Source organism: Dromiciops gliroides, chromosome 2 (genome assembly GCF_019393635.1).
Source record: "Dromiciops gliroides isolate mDroGli1 chromosome 2, mDroGli1.pri, whole genome shotgun sequence".
Classification (NCBI taxonomy): Eukaryota; Metazoa; Chordata; class Mammalia; order Microbiotheria; family Microbiotheriidae; genus Dromiciops; species Dromiciops gliroides.
The window spans coordinates 138,789,329-138,812,203 of NC_057862.1; the positions used below are offsets into that span (position 1 = coordinate 138,789,329).

The following is a 22,875-nucleotide window of genomic DNA, read 5'->3' on the forward strand; positions in this document are numbered from 1 at the left end:
ATTTTAAAATGCCAACTAAAATAACTCTGAGGTTTTACCACACACTCTGAAAATTGGCAGAGATGACCAAAAGCAGAAATAGTCAATATTACAAGGACTGTGGAAAACAAGTATATTGCTGAATTGTTGATGGAGCCGTGAATTGGTTGGATGATTCAATATATACATTTGGAATATTCAAGAAAAGAAACTAAACTGTTCATGCCCTATGATACAATAGTCCCAAAGTTTTATACTGAAGGCAAGGACAATAACAAAGGTCCAATATATGCTGAAATATACATGGTAGTACTTATTGTGGTAATGAACTGGAAAGTGTGCACTCATCAACTTGATAATGGCTGAATTAAATGTGCAGTAAAAAACTACAAATATGAAGAATTCAGGGAAACATGGAAAGACTTATATGAACTTGCAGGAATATAAGACTTACATTGAAGAGGGAAATAAGCAGAAACAGGAGAAAAAGAAATGGAATGACTACCATGTAAATGAAAAGACCATTCAAAGGAACCTTAACTTAGAGCAATTCAAAAACAAATAATGGACCCAGAAAAAACCAAAATGAAACATATTTCTCTCCTCTTGGCTGAGAGGTCCCAGAGGTATAAAGGCAAGACAATGCATACATTTTCAGATGTGATCATTTTATCAGCTCTTTCTACAGGGTGGGCCAAAAATCATAATATTTGAATAACTTTTTTTTTTTTTTAGTGAGGCAATTGGGATTCAGTGACTTGCCCAGGGTCACACAGCTAGTAAGTGTTAAGTGTCTGAGGCCGGATTTGAACTCAGGTACTCCTGACTCCAGGGCTGGTGCTCTATCCATTGCGCCACCTAGCTGCCCCTTGAATAACTTTTGAAAATTATTTTTTCTTTATTTTTCGCCATTTGATTTTTCACACTATTACTAAAATACTTTTAACATTAAATCTTATTTGGTTCTTAAGTTCTTAACTCCCCTTGTGTTACTCATGAGAATTGTATTCTTTGTATCTGGAATTTCATTCTTGAGGGCTGCACATCACTTCTAACCAGCTCCTCCTGTAGAATTTTAGTCCATGGGATCTTTACCATTTTTTCTCTGAGCCCCTTGAAATCTAGTCTCCCAAAATCTAGGGTATGTGTTAGATCATTCTTGGCTTTTTTCTTCTTCTCTAATATAAATTCTAAGATGGAGCAGTTATTTGTTCCTGAAGTTCCCATCATTTTCACCCCAGCTAACCAGTCCCTCCTGAATCAGGTCCAAAATAGAAGCTCTGCTTATTTTTTTCTCTGTCTTTCAAAGAATGTAATTATAACTAAAGCAATCAAAGACATGGTTAGAAACTTTTAGCAACTTTAGTCTGGATAATTGAGGTCTCCCATTATTACCATTATGGGTGTGTGCAGGTTCATGATGTGTTCCTTAAACTTATTTGTTGGCTCTTCTTGTCCAAATGGTCTGCAGTATGTCAATGGCAATATTGCTTTTATTTCTGCCTTTGTTACTCTTCACCCATATGTTCTCCATTGTGTTTGCCCATTCTTGTTCCTAGATTTTCCTCACATGAGGACGTCTATGACCCCAAATCACCCCTTTTATTTGTCCTAATCCTTTTGAATTAGGTATACTATTCCAGAGCCATAGTCCAGTCACGGATCTCCACAAACAAGTGATACCTATGAAGTCACACTTGCCCACTTATATTTGAATTTCACATTTTCTTGGCTTGTTACCCATACTTTGTATATTCATGCACTAGCATCTGAGACAGCTTTGTTACCAGTTCTTTCTTAGACTTCTATGATTTTTCTGGACAGCTCTATTGCTATTCTTACACTATTACTTTTCTTTACAGTAAACGTTATAAAAGCAGTTTTCTCCCACCAACTTCTTTTTCAGTTTAAAGTTCTTTTTGATTAGAATTTGAAGACATTAGGCAATTACATTATTACAAATCCATCAACCAATCAAGAAGCATTTATTAAACACTTACTATATGCCAGGCATTGTGTTAAGTACCAGGGGATATTTAAAAAAAAACACACACACAACAGAACATTCTTTGTCTTTAACGCCCTTACATGCTAATATTGGAGACAAAATATATAAATTATAAAAACAAGACAAACATAGAAGATATGGAAAGGAACCTTAGGAGTAAGAAAATGTTAGAAGTTGAGAAGGAACAGGAAAGGCCTCTCAGAAAATGATGTTCAAGTTGAATCTTGGTTTTTGTTTGTTTGTTTGTTTGTTTGTTTTTGGTGAGGCAATTGGGGTTAAGTGACTTGCCCAGGGTCACACAGCTAGTAAGTGTCAAATGTCTGAGGTTGGATTTGAACTCAGGTCCTCCTGAATCCAGGGCCAGTGCTCTATCCACTGTGCCACCTAGCTGCCCCCAAGTTGAATCTTAAAGGAATCCAGAGACTCAGAGGCAGAGGGTGGGAAGGAGAGCACTCCTGGCATGTGGAACAGCAAGTATAAAGGCACGGATTTCGGAGATAGAATGCCACATGTTCGGAGTAGCAAGTAGGCCAGTATCACTATAATGTAGCATATGGAGAGGAAAGAAGACTATAATGGTAAGAAGAGGGCAGGTTGTAAAAAGCTTTGAATGCCAAACAAAGGACTTTATATTTGATCCTGGAAGTAATAGAGAGCTCTTAGAGTTTATTGAGCAAGAGAGTGACAGTCAGTCCTATACATTAGGAAAATCACTTTGACAGCTGAGTGGAGAATGGATTGGAATGGATGTTTGACAGAGACAACAATGAGAAAACTATTGCAATAGTACAGGTAAGATGTGACAGGGGCCTGAATTGGGTGGTATCTCTGGGATCAGAGGGAATGGGATGGTGAAAAATATTGGTAGCGAAAGAAGTTACAAGATTTATCAACTGGTTGGCTATGTGGGATAAGCACCAGAGCAGAATTTAGGAAGATGAGATTATGAGCCTGGGTGACTGGAAGGATTCCTCACCTCATACCTGTACTATTGCCTGCTGGCTAGACTGCCTACCACAAGTCTATCCCTATCACAGTCTGTCCTCTACCCAGCTGTCAAAAAGATCTTTTTAAAGCTTAAGTTTGCCCTTGGTTACCCATACCCTTTCCTTTCCTTCCCCTCCCCCACCCCATGGACTCAATAAATTCCAGTGGCTCCCTAGATATAAAATACTCTGTTTGATATTCCCTCCCTACCTTTATAGTCTTCTCATGCTTTACAGCCTCCCCCAATCCCAAGGACTCTGGCCTTCTTCCTGTTCTTTGAAGAAGACACTATCACACTATCTTTCCCAACTGGAACATTTTCACTGCCTCTCTCACATACTTGGATGTTCTCCCTCCTCCTCTCTATGTCTTGCCATTTCTGCCTTCCTTCAAGTTCCAGCTAAAGTCAAATGTTGTACAGGAAGCCTTTCCAAATCTTTCCCCCATTTAGCTGTTAGATATAGGCCTAACTCATCTCCAAACTTTCTCAGATCTCTACTGGCTACAAAGAATATTCTTCCATAAACCTTATCAAGATGCTTTAAATTCTGTGAATGTTTTTTCTTCCCTAAGGAAAGAGCCAGGAAGCATCTTGTAAGGCAGGCAAATTTGACCATCACTTCCCCATGGGCCCTGGTAGAGATAATCCAGGACCCTGCATTCCAGGGCCCCAAGAACTGGGTCCCTCTGACCCCACCCCACCTCCAAGCCACTGGTTCAGTCCCTGGAGCCATCACTGCACACAGGCCAGAGCAGTGATCACTGTAGAGCCAACAGCAATTGCCCCTGTGGGTACCCCAGCCCCCACTTCCTCATCTCAGTGGCTGGAAGACCCAGAAAAGGAAATTCTTACCACCAGAGCATGTGGCTTCCACATCAGAAACAGATATGGTGTTATCAATGGAAGTAACACTAATGACCACTACCTTTCCATTGCTCCCTAGAAGCAGCTGATAACAACCAGACCCTCAGAGAGATGAAGATCCAGGGTTGGTTGACAAAGTCTGGTTGGTGGCAATAGAAGGCAGAGGATCAATCACAAGGGCCGATGTGAGGAAGTTATGCCTGCTATAGGCTATTGCCTGCTGCCCTCAGGCAAAACCCTAATTGCTTGAGTTAGTCAGAGCTTTGCATATGTTGTGCATATGAAATTTGTATGGGTTTTTTTTGGGGGGCAGGGCAATGAGGGTTAAGTGACCTGCCCAAGGTCACACAGCTAGTTAAGTGTCAAGTGTCTGAGGCTGGATTTGAACTCAGGTCCTCCGGAATCCAAAGCCAGCGCTTTATCCACTGCACCACCTAGCTGCCCCGAAATTTGTGTGTTTGACAAATATTTATTAATACTTACTTTGCAAGGCATTGTAGGAGATAAAAAAATTAATAATATATAATAATATATGATCCCAGCCCGCAAGCAGCTGACCAATGCCTTATAGGAGGGAACGAATATGAGGAGAAGAAATAATGGTGGGAACACTTGACACAAAGTTGTGGATGCCGAGTAGTCTGTACTATGAAGAGACTTGGATTCTCCTGCCACAGTTCATGAGATGAGTGGTCTAAGCATTGCTGTCTTCAAACTGTGGAAATGACATCTGGTGGTTGATAGAAGTATTAACCTCCTTATAATCAAGTACTGCCCTGATGCTCTGGCAGTTGGACATTAAGCAGCAGATCTTAAAGCTATGACTCATATAGGAACACAAGAGTTGGCCATATTGGTTCTAACCTTCATGCATCTGCCTCAGCATTACTGACACAAAAGATGAAACTTGATAGGGCATTCTTGTTTTCCCTTGTCAGCTTTCAAGATTACATATATTCTGGGCCAGGTATGGTTATGGCTTTAATTTTGACAAATCTGCCAGAACTTTAAAAAATTTCTTGCCATAACTGCCTTCCATGGGCAATAAGTTTCTTCCCCTCTCTGTGAAGTAGTATTTCTTATTTATATTAAACTTATCTCAACTAAGAGGCTGCCCTTTATCCTAGTATTTCACATTTATGGGCACAAGTCCATAATTCTATCTGTACCATATATGATTTTAAACACTTTAGTCATGTCACCTGATACTTTAGGGTTTGGAGCTAGAAGTAATCTAGTCTAACTTTCTCATTTTATAGTTGAGGAAACTGAGGACCAGGGAGAAGTGATTTGCCCAAGGTCACAGAGGTAAAAAATAGAAACAGCATTCAAACCCAGGTCCTCTGACTCTAGAACCAGTGTTCTTTCTCCTATGCCAACCTCTTAGCATTCACTTTTCTGAACTAAAGAGTCCTAGTTTTTGTTGTAGAACATGTTCCCATCTCTCAGCTAATTTCGTTGTTCCAGAGATCCAGGTGTGCCATATACAGAAGTTCCCAGAAGGTCAATTATGATCATCATCTCCAAATTAGCACATAGCTTTCCTTTGGCAATAACTTGTATTTTCAACATCTCTGGTCAGTGATTTGCATTGTCAGTTGAGACTATCTTTTCACCAAGGAATTTGGATCTATCTAGAGGAGTTGGAGCCAAATCTTAAGATGTCAGAGCTCTTGCAACAGGACTGCCTCCTTGCAAGCTATATCAGTTTTCCTCAAAAATTAAATGCCTATTAACTCTGGAGAAGATTTCCCACTATAAAATCCAACACATTCTTGCGTAGAATAAACAAAAGAGCAGGGAACCTTCTGCTGAATTACTTTGAGCCACCACAGAGATGTAGCATACTTCTCAAGTTTTACCAAAAGATGCAAATATAGCACCAATTTTCCTGTGAACAAGTATTTATGTATGTGTGTGTACATATACACACATACAAACATATCTGTTAACATATACATATACACATACATGCATATGTCTATCTAGATACATAAATATATATACTTATATACATATAAAGAGAATTGTCTATGGCTATGATACTGTTAGGTGCTAAGGATTTTTGAAAAATAACCCAGTAACAAAGGAACCTGCCCTTAAGGAACTTACACTCTGCTGGAGAGGGAGGACATGTAAACAGGTAAGTAAATACATAATAATTTGAGGAGAGGGCAATAGTAACAACTAGAAAGATTGGAAAAAAAAAAAAAAAGCTTTCCATAATCGGCAGTATGTGTGCTGACCATGTTGTTTTATGGAACAGAGATTAGTTTTCCAACCCTGTGCTTACACAAATAATTTTATAATGAACTGGGAAGTATCATGGTACACCAGAAAAAATGAGCTCAACCAGAAGTCATGGGACATTAGTTTGAATCCCAGATTTGCCACTTACTACTTGTGTGAAACTCAGCAAATTTTGTCACATCTTAGCCTGTTTCCTCATTTGTAAAAAGGGATTGGATTAGATGATCTGGAAGGTCCATCCCAGTTCTAGATGTGGATCCTAGAATACAAAAAGTGAAGGAAATTAGCAATTGCATCAAATATTTAGTATTATGAAAGTAGGTTACTATGTGTCTTTAGAAGAAAAGGTATAGGGGGCAGCTAGGTGGCACAGTGGATAGAGCACCGGCCCTGGAGTCAGGAGTACCTGAGTTCAAATCCGGCCTCAGACACTTGACACTTACTAGCTGTGTGACCCTAGGCAAGTCACTTAATCCCAATTGCCTCACCAAAAAAAAAAAAAAAGAAGAAGAAGAAAAGGTATAGGGAAAAGCACGCTGCCCCTTATTCTGAGGTACCAAACTGAGTTATTAGAATTGGAAGGGATCTAGGAAAATAGGTATACTAATGCACTGTTGGTGGAGTTATAAAACAACCCAATCATTCTGGAAAGCAATTTGGAACTATGCCACGAAATCTAATAAACTTAGCACATACCTTTTGACCCAGGAATATTGATACTAAGGCTATACATCAAAGAAATAAAAGAAAGAGAAAAAGGACCCATATGTACACCAATATTTATAGTTCTTTTTGTTGTGGCAAAATAATGGAACAGAGGGGAATGCCCCCATCAGATGGGGAATAGCTTAACAAATTATAGTACATGGGTGTAATATACTGTTGTGCTATATGAAATGATGAAAATATGGATTATTTCAGAAAAACCTAGGAAGAATTGTATGAACTGATACAAAATGAAGTGGTGAAACCAGAAGATTAATTTATACAGTAACAGCCATATCAACTTTGATTTAGTAAGTGATTAAAACAATAACCAATCACAATTCTAAAGTACTAGTGATGAAACATGCTATCCACCTCCAGATAGAGAACTGATGGACTCAGAGTGAAAACTGAAGCACATTTTCTTCTTCTTCTTTTTTTTTTTTTTTAACATAGCTAATAAGGAAATTTGCTTGGCATGACTATATATATTTATAATGGGTATTTTCTTAACTTCTCAATGAGGGTAGGGAGGAGAGAATTTGCAATTGAATTAAATTAATTTTAATTATAAAAAATAAAGTCAAAGTTTTCCAATAAGAAAAAACTAAGATTGGACATTACTGGGCTGTCCTTTTCTTATATTGCAAGGCAAGAGTACCACCTTGTGATCATAGTTAGAACTGCAGGGTTATCAGATTTTTATACAAAGCAAGTTTTTTTCCCTTTAAAACAGGATCATAGACAGAGCTGGAAGGGATATTTGAGGACATCTAGTCCAGACTTTTCATTTTACAGATAAGGAAACTGAGATCCAGAAGTGAAGTGACTTGTTCAAGCTCATGTATCTACATTGAAAAGCTGGAATTTGAAACTGAATCCTCTGATTTCAAATCCAAATGATTTCATTTTCCAATATAACAGTTTTTCATCTATTTTATTTCCCTTATTAGATTATAAGTTCCTTCAGGTCTAGGACAGTATGTTTTATTCACCTTAGTGGTTGGCAGTACTTAGCACAATATAATTCATATACTAGCACTTAACAAATTAAAGTGTGAAGTGAATTAACAAGGATTTATTAAGTAAATATTCTGTGCTGGGCATCGGAGTAGATATCAGGGATACAGAGATACAGGTGAAACAGTATGTGCCCCTCAGAAAGCTTACATTCTATCAAAGGAAACATGTACACAAGTAAATACAAAATATTTGAGATAAGGAAGAGTTTGGGAAAGATCTCATGTAATAGGTGGGTGGCACTTGAGCTGAGAGGAATTCTTAGAGGCAGAGATGGGGAGGGAAGTCATTCCAAACATGGGGGAACAATCTGTGCAAACAGAAACAAGCTGGAGAGTTGTGTATAAGGAACAGCAAACAGGCTGATTTTGAGGGAATTTAGAACACATGAAGGAGAATAATGTATGATAGGTCTGGAAAGGAAGGCAGGAGCCCGATTGCAAAGGGTTTTGTATGCCCAACCAAAAAGTTTGTATCTTATGTCAAGGCAAAAATGAGCCACTGGAATTTTTTGAGCAGTGGAATGACATGGTCAGCTTCACTTATTTAAACCATTGTGAGTAATTCAGTTTTCTTGACAGATGGACGTAAATCCTGCCAATTTCTCTTCCATTTTTGGTATGGAGGGATAAACTTAAGCTAATTTCTGTATCTTTGTTGAGAAGCTTTTGTATGCTTAGACTATCCTTCCTTAAATCGTTAAATGATGACCTACCAGTGGGTCATTTTGTTCCAACATATATCTAAACTACCAGAGGTCAAGTGCAACCTACAACAATAAAAAATGATTACTATGGGGGCAGCTAGATGGCGCAGTGAATAGAGCACTGGCCCTGGAGTCAGGAGTACCTGAGTTCAAATCCTGCCTCAGACACTTAATACTTACTAGCTGTGTGACCCTGGGCAAGTCACTTAACCCCAATTGCCTCACTAAAAAAAAAAAATGATTACTATGAAGAGAACCCAAGAATATTTACATGAATTGATGAAGGAGGTAAGCAGAACGAGGAAACAAACACAATGACTACAGATAGAATAAAAAGAAACTGAATGCTTTATGATGACCAAGTTTGACCTCAGAAGAGTTGAGAAAATGTACCTCCCTCCCCTCCTTACACAAGTGGAAGGTTATGGGAATCTGTTAAGACTGCTGGTGTGTTGGTTAGTTTTGCTGAGCTGCTTCCCTCTCCATCCCCACTTTGTTTGTTACAAAGAATGGCTCACTGGTTAGGGAAGGACATATTTTAAAATGAAGGTGATATAAAAACAAAAAATATCAATAATTAAATTTAGAAATCGTTTAAAAAGGGAACTATTTTTTGGCAAGCCAATTAAGGACTGGAAAGCATCTTGTAGTTTTTAAGTCTAAAGGGGTGGTTAACTATCACAACAAATGTAGATGTCTTAAGGTAATACCCATAAATACCCAAAACAGCAAAAGAAGAATCCCCAGAGAAGGGGCAGGGAAATAAAATAACATTGAATAACATTCAACAAAAAGGAACAGGATCTTTTCATGCAGATCACTGTAAATGATACTAAAAATAGATGCTCAATTTTTTTTAAATGATCTTGAAATACTACTGGTAAATGTCAGTATTCATGCATTGCTTTAAAGCCATAAATCCAAACTGAAACAAGATATAAAAGTACTACAGTTTACTGTTAAAAATAAAAAGGCCAAAGTCAGTTAGTCAACAAACATTTATTTAGTGTTTACTATATACCAGGCATCATAAACAGATATATTAACAGCAAAATTTATATAGACAGCTGGAGTTTAGGCATATTATTTTATTTGGTTAACCTAAAAAATAAAACATTTTGATACTTTTTGCAAAACAAATTACATTAATATTATATTTCTGAATGACAAGTTTTATGAATAAGTTATAGAGAACACAAAACTAAAGTCAAAAGAGTGAATGGCTGTTCACACCGCAGAATTTGTTCCTCTAGTTTAACTGTGCAACTTTAAACACTTTTCATAGAAAAAAAGAATGTTACAGATAAAGGAAAACAAATTCCAAATAAACATGGTTCAATGACATTCATTTATTTAACCTTAATTAAGGCAGGCAAAGTACAGATACTGTACATTAAAACATATAAATGGCAAAAACTTGATACAATTAAAACTGACATACATTCCTAAGGACTTTTCTAATGTTGCTCCCTTTCTGAAGCACATTAACCATTTTTAAATGTATAAGGAACCATCAGCTGGTCCAACATAGCCAACTCCAATTAGTAGAACATCTATCAGAGTCCATATTCCCAGGCCACCAAAGCTGAACAGCTTGCCTAGACCTTCTCGCCACTGACCCAGGTAGAATCGATCTGCTCCAAATCCACCAAGGGTAATGCTATAATGTAAAACAATGATTGATTAATATTAAGTTTTGACTGACTATAAACTAATACTATAACTCATTCTAAGTAAAAGAAAACTTTCATGTCTGCAAACATTTAATGTTTCAACAAATGAATGTCTATCATAAACTTTAAATAAATAATTCCATCACAAATTAATATTCAACACTGCAGCTGAAAAAAAAAAAACACCTAGGTATGAAGACCTAATATCTGTGTGTATTTGCGCATATGTATACAAAATAAGTAGAAATAGGTCAACTTGGTATTAGAACTATGATATCACACTTCTACTAATCTAACTTTTGATTTCTTCTAAAGAAAAAAAAGGTGTCACTTCATTTCCTAACAATGAAAAAAAAAAATATATATATATATATATTTTTAGGCAATGGGGGTTAAGTGACTTGCCCAGGGTCACACAGCTAGTTAAGTGTCAAGTGTCTGAGGCCAGATTTGAACTCAGGTACCCCGAATCCAAGGCTGGTGCTTTAACCACTACGCCATCTAGCTGCCCCGGAAAAATATATTTTTAAAAGGATATTAGAATCAACACAGGATGGAATAGAGAGCTGGTCAAACCAGGAAGAGCTAGATTCAAGGCCTGCCTCTAAACTCATACAAGCTATGTGAGAATGGGCAAGTCATTTAACCCCTTCAGTGCTTTCCAAAACTCTCCAAGACAACAACTCTCTAAGGTACAGAAGGATTGCTGATCTGCATCAGTCTAAGGAGTTTCCACACTGAAAGGTATTTACATTGATGGAATTTCAAGTCCAGAACAAAAAAAATTAAAATTCATATAGAGAATGCAATGAATTTAAAAGGAGCTTGGTAGTGGGAGGTAAGGGTTTAGTCACAATTCTGGTACTAACTAGTTACAGGACCTTGGGAAAGTCATTTAATTTTTCTGGATTTCAGTTTCCTCATTTCCCAAAAAGAGGGGGATGGACATGGCCCCACTAAATGCTAAAATTCTAATATTTTGAAACATTTTCCCATTGGAAAATGTTTACAAAAGTGATTATTAAGTGAATTCAAAATAGCAGCACTATACCTGGGGCAAGGAGTTTTGTGAGGAATCAGAGGATGCAGCCTAGTGCAGGAGAAAGAGTACTATATCTGGAGTCACAAGAATTTGACTCAAATCCTAGCCCAGCTGCTTACCACTTAAGTTGCTTTCTCTCCTTGGGCCTCAATTGACTCATATGTAAAATTAAGGAGTTGAGCTAGATGACTAAGGTCTCCACTAACTCTCAACCTATGACCCTGTGAATATCTTTCACTCAGTATGTTCAGTTTTCTATTTTAAAGAGTATCAAGGGAAATTTAAAAAATTAAATAAAAACCAAACACCCTGTATTTTTTGTTTTGGTTTTTTATTTTTTAAATTGTATTTTTTTTTTAGCAAGGAAATTGGGGTTAAGTGACTTGCCCAGGGTCACACAGCTAGTAAGTGTTAAGTGTCTGAGGCCAAATTTGAACTCAGGTACTCCTGACTCCAGGGCCGGTGCTCTATCCACTGCGCCACCTAGCCGCCTACCCTGTATTTTAAAGAAAAAACCTGTGATCATATTTTACCACTTTAGTCATGGTGTAATATTTTGTCACCTGTAACAATGCTACCACCAAATGAAACACTTTATTAACATTATTTAAAGCTTGAACATAAAGCTAAACCAAAGAGGAATACAAACATCAACAAGTGAGTAAGTTATTTCTAGGATGGCAGCCTTTGGAGGATTAATGTTAAGAATTGCAAACAACTAAGTGCCTCTTAGTAAGGCATAAAATTAATCAATTAAATGTCTCCTGGTAGCTAATGTCCTTGCCAAAGTGTCTATCTTACACACAGCAGAATATGAATCAGTGAGTACTTTCATTTAACTCAGCATGTTTATCAGATTATATTGTATGCTAAAGGGATCTCTTGGGTATCCTCTCAAAATTCAAGTTAAAATCTTTAGGAACTGTTTACCTTAGTGCCAGGGCAGTAGACCATTTGTAACCTCCAGTCCAATTACAGTACAGCATTTTGGGAAAGGTACGCTTACCTTAAAAAAGGAACACATTCTACAATGGAAATGGGTATAACAAGTAATAAATACTGTAGCAGCAGAGTTAATGGTGATTGATAGATACTTTAATTTGCAAATCTTCAAAATACAATTTTATTTAGTAAAAATGGATTTATACTAAGTGAAACAAAAGGATCACAAGAAATTCTTCACCCATTCTACTTTTAATACGTCAGATACAAATAAAATAAACAAATAAGACACTAATGAGATGACTTTGTAAAAGTATAATTTCATGTATCAGAAATACTACCAAAAGCTACCTGTATAATATGGAGCCCTATAATGATGCAGCAGCTAATTTTCAGCATCTATTTAGTTCATTATCAAAACAGATGCTTTGTTATAAGATAAACAGAAGCCTAGTAAATAATTATTATAAAGTGATGGGATAATTCAAATTCAAATTCAATACAAAAAGTCTTTTTTTTTTTTTTTGCTTAGCAGACCCCCTAAATTATCTGCTTAAAATATGACTTACCCAAGCAATGAATATGATCATGAACTGTACAATTAGCACTATAACGCTGTCGGGGACAGGAGACAGTCATACAATTTGTAGCATTTGAACACTCATAATCTGTTTCTGGAAGTTGCCAGCAAAAGCTGCAGGTCATGTTGACTGTAAAATTATGTTGCTTTGTGAAGTTCTGATCCTACATATCAAAAGACACAGCATTGACAAAATATTAATAGTCTGTCAATATGGCAAGAATAATTTACACTGCCATATGGTACAAGGTTTCAAAAACACAAAATTATAGGACTTCAGAGTTGGAAGGAATTTGGAGAACAAGGACACCATACATCACAGATGCTTAATAAAAATCCACTTGCATTTTACAAACTAAATGACGACTTGTTATGCCACACTGCCTCCCTTGTTAAGTCTCATTTTGTGCTTTGTAGAATCTGACAGAGACAAGGACATACTCCAATTCTTGCCTTTTTCGGCTATTCCTTTCTTTCTTTCTTTTTTTTGATTCCTGAATTAAAGAGAGCATCAGTGACATATGGCTTTGTGGAGACCTAGATAAGATAAGCAGTTGTATATTGTATCAATCAGGCTAAGATAGCCTAGGTACTTGAAACAAGGTTAGATGGAGGACTTAGCTGTTGATACCAGAAATTAATTTTTCAATAAAAGTGCCAATTGTTTTAAGCACAGCAATTCTCTTCTCAATGGATAAAAGCTCAAATCTGAGTATTCAGTTCAGGTTAGATCATGTTTTGAAACTTCCTACTTGTGTTTGTAGAACACAGAGATCCTAACAGGAAAAAGAACCTGGAATGAGATGGAAGCACAAACAGGAAAAGAAAGAACAAGGAAAGCCTGAGGAAGTAGGTGGACTCTAAACAGCCAGGTGGTAAAAGGGAAAACAAAAAGAATAAAAGGAAAAACACAGAGAGTGAAGGGATCTAAAAAATGGAGAGCGTACACATGCATGCACATGTACACAAACACATCCACACATCCCAGGTAAGTGGGGAAAGATGATGCCATGGACACAATGGTAATGGGAAAATCTCTCCTCTTGGATTCTACTTGTACCATTGTCAACATGTTTTTTCTTCCCATTTTTCTACTTCAGTGATAACCTAGTTTATTTTTTGATATGCCCACCCATTACTTAAATCACAGCATTGTACTTGCCAATAGTCCATTTCAAGAGGATATCTTCACCAAATAAAATAAATGCTAAAAACAATTTACTGATTTACTAAATTACATGAATGCAGGAAAATTATATTTTTGGGACCCACTAAAAATGCTAGTAAGGACTCCACAGAGGAAATAAGACTTATTACTATATTCAGTATTATGCTTCCACCAGAATTGTGGGTTTATGCTTCCCTTCTGACTTTCTTTAAAATGCATATTTAAAAAATTCTGAATGTCTTTCATATGTTTAATCAGGTTCCTGTATATCCCAATAAACAGAGAAGCCTCAAAACGCAAAATAGATGTCATAATTGTTCTAAGTTATCAGTGAATCTTCTTAGAGGGAATCCACCATAAATGAGCAAGAATAGGTAGGAATTTCAACTTTCCACAAGGTTTCTATTAACTGTCTTGAATAACATCAAAAAATACTAAATGACTTGCCTGATAACAAAAATTTATTTTTAATTTTAGTGGTTTTGAGCTACTAATAATTTTTTAAAATAAAATACTATCTGCAAAATACATAGCACTTGTGGATTTTTAAAGATTTTTTTTGTTTTGAAACATCAAGACTGAATTATGTCTAACATGAGTTTGGGTTATTTTTGACATGATGAATGTTTCCATACTTACAACACAGGTAACATGAGGTTTGACTGTGCAGTCAAAAGTGACAGGCTTTCCATACACACAGGAGTAATTTGTCTTGCATTCTATGCAGTCTGCTGGAAGCTTGCTACACAAACCATTGCTTGGACACTTCATCACATAAGCTGGAGTTTCTGTACTTTCTGTGAGAGAAAAGCTTATTCTCTTACAAAATTATTCAGAATAAAAGAAAAATTAGTAATGTCCTAATCTAGCTAAAAGGTCCTAATTATCAGCAGTAAAAATCTAAAAAGAGAGGCAACAACTATACTGAAAATACAGGAAGAAACAAAATATCCTAATACAGTAAAAGTAAATTACCATGTAAAGAGCTATTAAGTCTCTGAAAAATTGGGAGATAGGGACTTGAGATAAAGATCTGACAACCTGTTTCATTAAAAAGAACTATTTAAACATAAAATATGGTAATAAAACAAAATAGCCTTTTAAAAACTTCTACTCCCTAATTTGAGAAAGGACACAAAAAAAGCATTTGAGAGACAGAAATGGGAGGTGGGAAGACATTAAATATGATCTTTACCTTATTTATAATTTGCCCAGTCTTGGTGACAAGAGTTGTCACCATAATTCTGAAAAATCATCATGCTACAACAGAAAGACATCTCCCTGGGTTTGAATCTTGACTGCTACCTTCTGTCTGCATGACCTGGACAGGCCTCATTTTTTTCATTCGTAAGATTAGGAGGTTAGGTCTCTTCCAATTCTGAATCTATAATACTATGATATTGGTGCCATCTTTGGTAGAATGTTATACGTTACTAATTAAACATCTAAGGGGAAATAATGCTTCCAATATTTCTATCTGCATTTACTCTAACTTTGTGGAATCATATTACATGTGAAAACTGTAACAAGTATTACATGGGAGTATAAATAAAATAAAAGAGGCTGACTGGCTATTCAGTCTGGGCTTCAGAAGACAGAAGTACCTTGTAAGAGGCAAAGTGAAGGGTTTGGTAGAAGAAAACTGCAGTCCAGGAGAAGGATCAGAAATGATCAGACTTTCACACTAATCACACAAGACCAAATAATAAACTAGATTGCCAATTTACAATAAGATTAATTGTACAATGGTCTAGATTTCAGTATAGGATGGGTAGTCCATTCTCTCCCCAATTAGCAACATTAGATTGCATTGAAAACAGAGTCAAAGGAGTTGATGACCTTAATAAATAGTTCCCACCTCTACAAAGCTGAGTTTGTATCCATTAGAGCAGTACTTGACAAACAAATTAGATATTTTTGCCCACCAAGCCGTGGCACCTTCTTTCCTGGATTACTTTGAGTATATTATTGCTCTATTAGTCAACTTTTCCTAGACTCCATACTAACTATAAAAACTTAAGCTACAGTAATTATAGATTCCAGTTTAGCTTATTTTCAGTTTTAGGATCATAGATCAAGAGTTGGAAGGCTCTCTGAGACCATTTATTCAAACCTCCTCATTTTACAAATAAGGAAACTGAAGCCCAGGGAGTTTAAATTATTTTTGCTCAAGGTTTCACAAGTAATAAATACAAGAGGTAGACTGAACCCAAGTTCTTTGACTCAAGCTAAAAATTTTTTGTATTGTCTCCCCTAAGGATGTTTAGATATATACATCCTTGTCTTACCAACAGTACATTTATTATGTATCACTCCTTCCTAACTTTCTTATTACTGTTGTAAGGAACCACCAAACTTCAGTCACCCAAGTACTGAAACCTAGGGGTCTTTGTTGACTCTTCATACCCTCACCCCACTTATCCAATGTGGTGTTAAGTCCTGTTAATTTTTAACATCTTTCCAATAGGCTCTATGCCACCACCCTGGTGCGGGCCCTAATCATCTTCTACCTGGACTATTGTAGTAGCCTGCTGGTTGATCTCCTTGTCACGAGCTTCTCCCTACTTCAGTCTATCCTCCGTGGTTGTCCAATTCATATTCTTAAAGCAGGGGTCCGACCATGAATCAACTGCAGTGGTTCTCTATTACCTCCAGGATCAAATATTAAAAACCCTGTTGGCTTTTTAAAAGCTCTTCGTAATCTGGTCCCTTTATCCCGTTCCCCTCCGCCCTCTCTACAATATGGAGACACAGGCCTCCTTGCATGATACTCAAAAGATACTCCATCCTTGATTCCATGCATTCTCAGCGGCTGCCCCACCTGCCTGCAATGTTCTTCCATGCTTCCTATCTTGTGCTAGAAGACTCTTCTGATCCCGCTTAATGCTAGTGCCTTCCCTCTGAGGTGATCTTCAACCAGTCTGTACACAGCATGTTTGTACATAGTCTGCATATTGTCTCCCCCAACAGACTTCGCTCCTTGAAAGCATGGACCGTTCGTTGTGCCTTTCTTTATATTTGCAGCACTTAGCACAAAGCAGGCGCTTAATAAATGTAGACTTGGATAACTTATTTGCCTGTGCCAGAATGTTTAAGGGTCCTAAATTATGGCTTTTTTGGGGGGTCGGGGCAGTGAGGGTTAAGTGACTTGCCCAGGGTCACGCAGCTAAGTAAGTGTTAAGTGTCTGAGGGTGTATTTGAACTCAGGTCCTCTTGAATCCAGGGCCGGAGCTTTATCCACTGCACCACCTAGCTGCCCCCCCAAATTAAGGAAATTTTAGCCAGATATTTACAACACTTTGTCTTCAACTGTAGTCGGCAGGACCAATAATGGTTTATAGAACCCTTAAATAAGTTATTCATTAATTGTTAGCCAACTCTGGTTTGTTCACAGAGACAAAACACAAAACGCATCTGCATGGTTTTGTGGGCAGAAAGATGGAGAGGAGGGGATGAGGGCCCCATTTTCCTAGCCCTGCAGTCAGTTTCATTTCTCTAGTTAAGATGCTAGCAAAGAGCTGGCGCGAGGAACCAGCTTCTAGGGCTCCCCAAGCTACCTGCTCCTATTAACGGGGAAAGGTCAAGCTGCGGGAGGGTGATGACCTCACCCCCCCCCCCCGCCCCGTCCCGGGGTGGGACTGGGAGCTCTTCCCTCCTTCCCCCGCTCCCCTCCTCCAGCGGCGGCGGCAGCAGCAACAACTGCCAGTCAGGGCTGCAGGCGCCCCAGCCCTCGCCCTCTCCTCTCTGCACACCGTCATCCGCAGCGGGGCTCGGGAGAAGAACGGAACTCCGCAACACCCTCCTGCCCAGAGCGAGACGCGCACTCGCCGTCCTCGGCAGTCCCTCCCCTCTACAAGCCTGACTCCCGGATCTCCCGTGGGGACCCTAGCCCTCGACTCACCACCACCCGTTAAGATGTAGAGCTGAGAGAGGAAGAGCAAGATGCGGCTCAGCCCGCCGAACGCCGCGGTCGCAGCCGCTACGGCCACCATTTTGTCGGCGTGCTCTCACTTCCGGGTATTTACGTCACACGTTAACACGGATGAGAAGTCCGCGAATGGGATACGTCTGAGAGCGGGCCGGGGAGCGAGGCAAGGCCAGAGCTGGCTTCTGAGTGGCTGGAGACGAGACGCGCCTTTGCCCTTCCCCCACCTCCACCCCTAGTCGCCGCAGAGTCCACGCGCGCATGTGCAAACAAACCTGTCTCTATTTTCGAAGGTGTTAGTAGGAAAGACGAGTCCGGGATAGATGGATAAACCGGTCAAAAGATAGGAATAAGCGGTTTTCAGAGAAACAGACCAAATCCAAGCTATCGATAGCTTATACAGAAAAGAAAATGCTAATAATTAGAGACATGCAAATTAAAACAACTACGAGGTTCTAGCTCACATCCACCAGATTGGGAAAAGATGGCAAAAAAGGGGAAAGTAACAAATGGCGGGGGGGGGGGGGGGGGGAAGCACGCTATTGAATGGTTCGTGGTGCCGTGAATTGGTCCAGTCATTCCGAAAGGTTATTTGAAACTATACCCTAAATGTCACTGAACTGCTACCCTTTGACCCAGGAATAGCTTTATTAGGTAAGCGAGATCAAAGTCAGAAAAGGACCTAGTTCTACAAAACTATTTAATAGCAGCTCTTTCTGTAGTAACCACCACACTGGAAGCTAAAGAGATGCAAGTTTACTGGGAAATTGCTAAACAAACTGTGGCATATGAATGTAATGAAATGTGAGAAATGAGAAAATGACATAGAGAAAAACAATTCTGAAAGACTAGCACTCATCATTTTATGATAAACCATAAGTCATGCTGCTCACTTCCTGCCAGAGAAGCTACGGACCCAAATCCCAGAATGAGACATACATATTTGGACATAGCCAATGTGGGAACTTGTTTTGCTGCACTACATAAGGGTTATCATTGCTTTTCTACTGAGGGAGGAACACTGAGGGAAAATAGTAAATGTTCGTAAAAAAGACATTAAAAAACTTTTTAAAAAAAGTTAAAGGGTCCTCTGAATGAGTCTCACTTAATTGTTCCCCCATATCCCCTTTCCTGCCTCTCCTAAGAAATTCTTCAGGAGAAGAAGTTTGAAGAACTGGCCTTATCCAATGATTCAATTCAATTCAATTCAGTAAACATTTATTAAAAATCCTACTGCATACAAAGCATTGTGATAGGTGCTGGAGATAACAAAGACAAAAATGAAATAGGTCCTGCCCTCAAGAGCTTACATTCTACTAAGAGGCTACAACATATAAACAAGTATAGTGCAAGTTTGAGGTGGGGAGAGCACTAAAACCTGTGAGATTGGCAAGGTACAATGGAAAGAGCACTAGAGTATTCAGGAGTCAGAGGACGTGGTTCAAATTCTGCCTCTGGGGCTTACCTATGTGACCCTAAGGTAGCCATTTTTCATTTTCATCAAATAAAATGAGGGAAATCGAAATAGTTGGCTTCTGAGGTCCCTTTCGGTTCTAGCTCTGTGATCCAATGATCTGTAGTAGTATCTCAGGATCATAGATGAATTTCATTGATAAAATTGACTAGGTTTGAATCCTAGCTTTGAAATGAGGGGATTGGACTAGATCTCTTTGGTCCTCTTGCACCTCTAAATTTTATGAACTTGTGACATAAGTAATAAGGGTATGACTTCAAACCAAGTTCTTTTTGACTCTGCAGACCAATGAGTATTCTTTATCCTGCTGGAAAGCCTTTCATTTTACAATTAGATACAGGCCTAAACACAAAAGCATATCTGACACACCACCGGATAGATAACACATTGACTTTAAAATCATAGTGTGATGTAAGTGACTTGACAGAGCATTCCCTGAGAGCTGATTTTCAAGAGGAAGAGGAATATATATAGAGAGAGAGCAAGAGACCCACAGGACCCTGAGTTGATAGAGAAAGGTACTACTGCAGAAGAGATAATAGAAAAGAAAGGGTTGGGTAACAAATACAAATTCTATTGACTTCACAATTTTACATTGGACTAACTATTGATTAGAAGGATGGACACAGGAAGAACTGGTTCTATTGATATCCAAAGTAAGTAGCTAATTTGTGGAGTAACTTGAAACAGGACCAAAAGTCTCCCTTATGCTACAGTGTGGTCTCAAGGGCATCGAATTTTTAGTTGAGTCCTGGCTTTTCCATTTACTGTCAAGGAGTCCTTGGGCAAGTCATTTAGCCTCTGGGCCTTAGTTTCCTTGTCTATAAAATTAGGAGGGTTAATCCCCTTCCAATCTAATAATCCTACAATACTGCTACTATATAAACCAACTGATATGGATGATAGTAAAGAAGGAGTAGATTTTCAAAATGACTTTTTTTAACTGCAGAGATTATTCTAAATCCTTTCTTAAAAGCATACTATAGCCTTCATCTATAGTTAATTCAAAAGGTATTAAACATCAAGTAATTAAAAGAGTGTACCATAGTAGTATTAGTAAACGTATGTAACTACTCCCAACATACTTTAGGCCTACCACACTACCTGAAATTCCCAACAATAAAATCATACTTTGGGGTTAAAGTACTGTCTCCTGAAGGTATGAACTCTTTTGCCTTGATTTCCATGTGTCCTCTCAATCTGGTCCAACCTCCTACGCATCCAGATAGATTTCTACTTACCCCTAAAACATGAACCTTCTCTGCCATATTTAGGAAGCTCATTTTCTTTCTCCTCACAGATTAGGTCATTCCTCTATTTTAGGGTTCTCCCCATTCCTATTAATCCAAAATACAATTTAGCTCTCAAGATCCAGCCCAAGTTCCAACTCTACTGAAAAGCATCCCAAGAGAATTCTAGCCTACTTTTTCTAACTCACGTTGACCTTATTTTCTATTTCACATAATTAGCTCCCTATTAATATTTTGGTGTATGTTATAGTTTGTCTTCCCAGTAAAACTTTGGACTCTTTGTGGATGAGAACATGTTTTCTACTTCTTTTGTACCCTACAAGTAGGATTGTAGACATATTGATTGGCAAATTTTTCATTTTGCCTAGAGCTAATCCTGCTCATGGAAAAATAGGTACCTGGGTTTGTCTCCTTCAATAAATTCTGAAATCCACTTATTTTTCTATAGATTTATTGAAAAAGAAAATTATAAGCAGATTCTCATTTAATCAAAGACATAATTTGATTGAGAAAATGCTTTTTTGGAGCATTTACTAAGGTGCCTAATAAAGGAATTTAAAATGGACTTCTATCTTATTTTCTTTTTTTTTTAAAAAGAGAGTTAGCTAAGTTGTAAAAGACACCCCAAAGCACAAGAATTGCAGATCTCTAATGTATGCAATATGGATAGTAGCAATATATCTTCCTCCACACTCTTTATTCTGAAGTTCTGTTACCCAAAGTAAGTAATGGGGATTCAAGACTCATTCAGATTCTATTTTGGGGAGGGGCAATTGGGGTTAAGTGACTTGCCCAGGGTCACACAGCTAGTAAGTGTCAAGTGTCTGAGGCTGGATTTGAACTCAGGTCCTGCTGACTCCAGGGTTGGTGTTCTATCCACTGCGCCACCTAGCTGCCCCCAGACTCTATTTTTTTTTAACATGTGTAGAGTGTCTACAAGAAAAGGTCCTAAATATTTGCTGCATGATTTGCTGAATTCTGAAGAAAAAGTTGTCTCTCTAGATCAACAACCATAAAATATCTAAGACATCATATAGTCATTGCAAAATAAAATAAGATTGTCTTTGTATGCCCAAAAGCTTCACAGGCTTTTATTTCAAGTTCATCTGTCTTTTGAAAAGCTTAAATAACCCTTAGTAACATCACTAAATGTACATGTGCCATTATTTTCCCTTTTCAATAAAACAAATTCCTTCATCTAGCAAACACGCACCAAGGCATTATTTTTCCTTGAAAATTTTCCTAAATTGTCTTCTTCTATTGCTAACCAAAACACCTGCATAATTTACATTTGTTTGAGAGTAATAGGAACAAAAATTGAATCAGATACATTTTCTCTTCTGCCTGTGGCTTGTTGGAGGTGGTAAGTCCAAAGCTCTGGAAATAAGTAAAATGTCAGGAAGCTAAGAAAAGGAATTCCATCTTCAAGTATTAGAAAATGCCTTAAGGTTGGCCAGCAGAAAACAGGAACTTCAAAATTCTTCCTCTGCATTTAATGTACGTGACTCCTTCAGTTTCTTCAATTTATTAATGGTGGAAGGTACTGAAGCCTCTCCATGAATTTTGTTGTCTCTTGTTCGAACATTTACTGCGTTATTTAATTTTTCTTTTTCTCCAACCACTGTTTAAAAAGGAAAGGAAAAAGCACATTCTGTTTTTAGTCAACAGCTAGACATTTTAACATGTCACAAAATGTTTTTATCTTGAGTGTTTTCCTTTAAAATTAATAACATTACATTTTTCTTTATGAGCTCTCTGAGAGAAGGGATCTTTTCCCAAATTCTGCATTAAATATCTTTTTAAAAAAATATTTATTGACTCACTACTAGACTCTTTATTCATGGATACTATGCCTTTTTGGGGAGGGCAGGGCAATGAGGGTTAAGTGATGCATTAAATATCTTGAAGGTGTTGAAAAACATTTGGGAGGATGATATATCAGATATCATAAATTATCATATATACATATATAATATCATATAGTTATATTTTGACAATATATCTGTGATATAATTGGTATAGAGAAACATTTAGTAAGGAAATGACTTGTACCCTGGTACATGAGCACCTTCTCTGCAACTTACAGTCTTAGTTTTCTAGGGCACTGAGAAGTTAACATCTTGTGAAGAGTCACAAAGCCAGGATATCAGAAGTGGCTGTTAGACCCCTGGATTCCTGACTTCAAGGCCAGCTGTTTGTCCATTAGGCCAAGCTGCTGCTATATTAGGGTACTTATTTTTATTATTTTCACTAGAAAAGAATTTTTCAAAGTCTCATGGGAAGTAGGATAATGTCTACAAG

General features: G+C 37.8%; 2 protein-coding genes across 3 annotated transcripts in view; both read right to left on the bottom strand.

Moving 5' to 3' along the window:
* Positions 1-9,503: 9,503 nt before the first annotated feature.
* TM2D3 (TM2 domain containing 3) lies at positions 9,504-17,969 on the bottom strand. 2 transcript variants are annotated; one of them, XM_043989543.1, is made up of 6 exons: positions 17,827-17,907; positions 16,436-16,574; positions 14,565-14,722; positions 12,747-12,921; positions 12,166-12,241; positions 9,504-10,180 (listed from the first exon to the last, which is right to left on the bottom strand). In XM_043989543.1, the coding sequence occupies exons 3-6, from the start codon at positions 14,694-14,696 to the stop codon at positions 10,015-10,017; spliced, it is 549 nt and encodes a 182-aa protein (XP_043845478.1). In that variant the 5' UTR covers positions 14,697-14,722; positions 16,436-16,574; positions 17,827-17,907; the 3' UTR covers positions 9,504-10,014. The 2 variants fall into 2 exon arrangements, with proteins under 2 accessions (XP_043845478.1, XP_043845477.1); XM_043989542.1 differs by lacking the exon at positions 16,436-16,574 and having other exon boundaries at positions 17,827-17,969.
* Positions 17,970-19,051: 1,082 nt separating this feature from the next.
* Positions 19,052-22,875, bottom strand: part of TARS3 (threonyl-tRNA synthetase 3) — a 37,954-nt gene continuing 34,130 nt past the window's right edge. The window contains exon 19 of the mRNA XM_043985006.1: positions 19,052-22,195. Within this exon, the coding sequence (XP_043840941.1) occupies positions 22,047-22,195 (149 nt within the window). The 3' untranslated portion in view covers positions 19,052-22,046. The remainder of the gene's footprint in view (positions 22,196-22,875) is intronic.

Excerpts from the sequence above, each read along its gene's own strand:
- TM2D3 (XM_043989542.1), bottom strand. The coding sequence starts at position 17,917 with ATGGTGGCCGTAGCGGCTGCGACCGCGGCGTTCGGCGGGCTGAGCCGC. Across the intron at positions 14,723-17,826 it reads CTACATCTTAACGGGTGGTG|AAAGTACAGAAACTCCAGCT; the intron begins GTGAGTCGAGGG and ends TTTCTCTCACAG. Across the intron at positions 10,181-12,165 it reads TCTACTGCCCTGGCACTAAG|CATTACCCTTGGTGGATTTG; the intron begins GTAAACAGTTCC and ends TTTACATTATAG.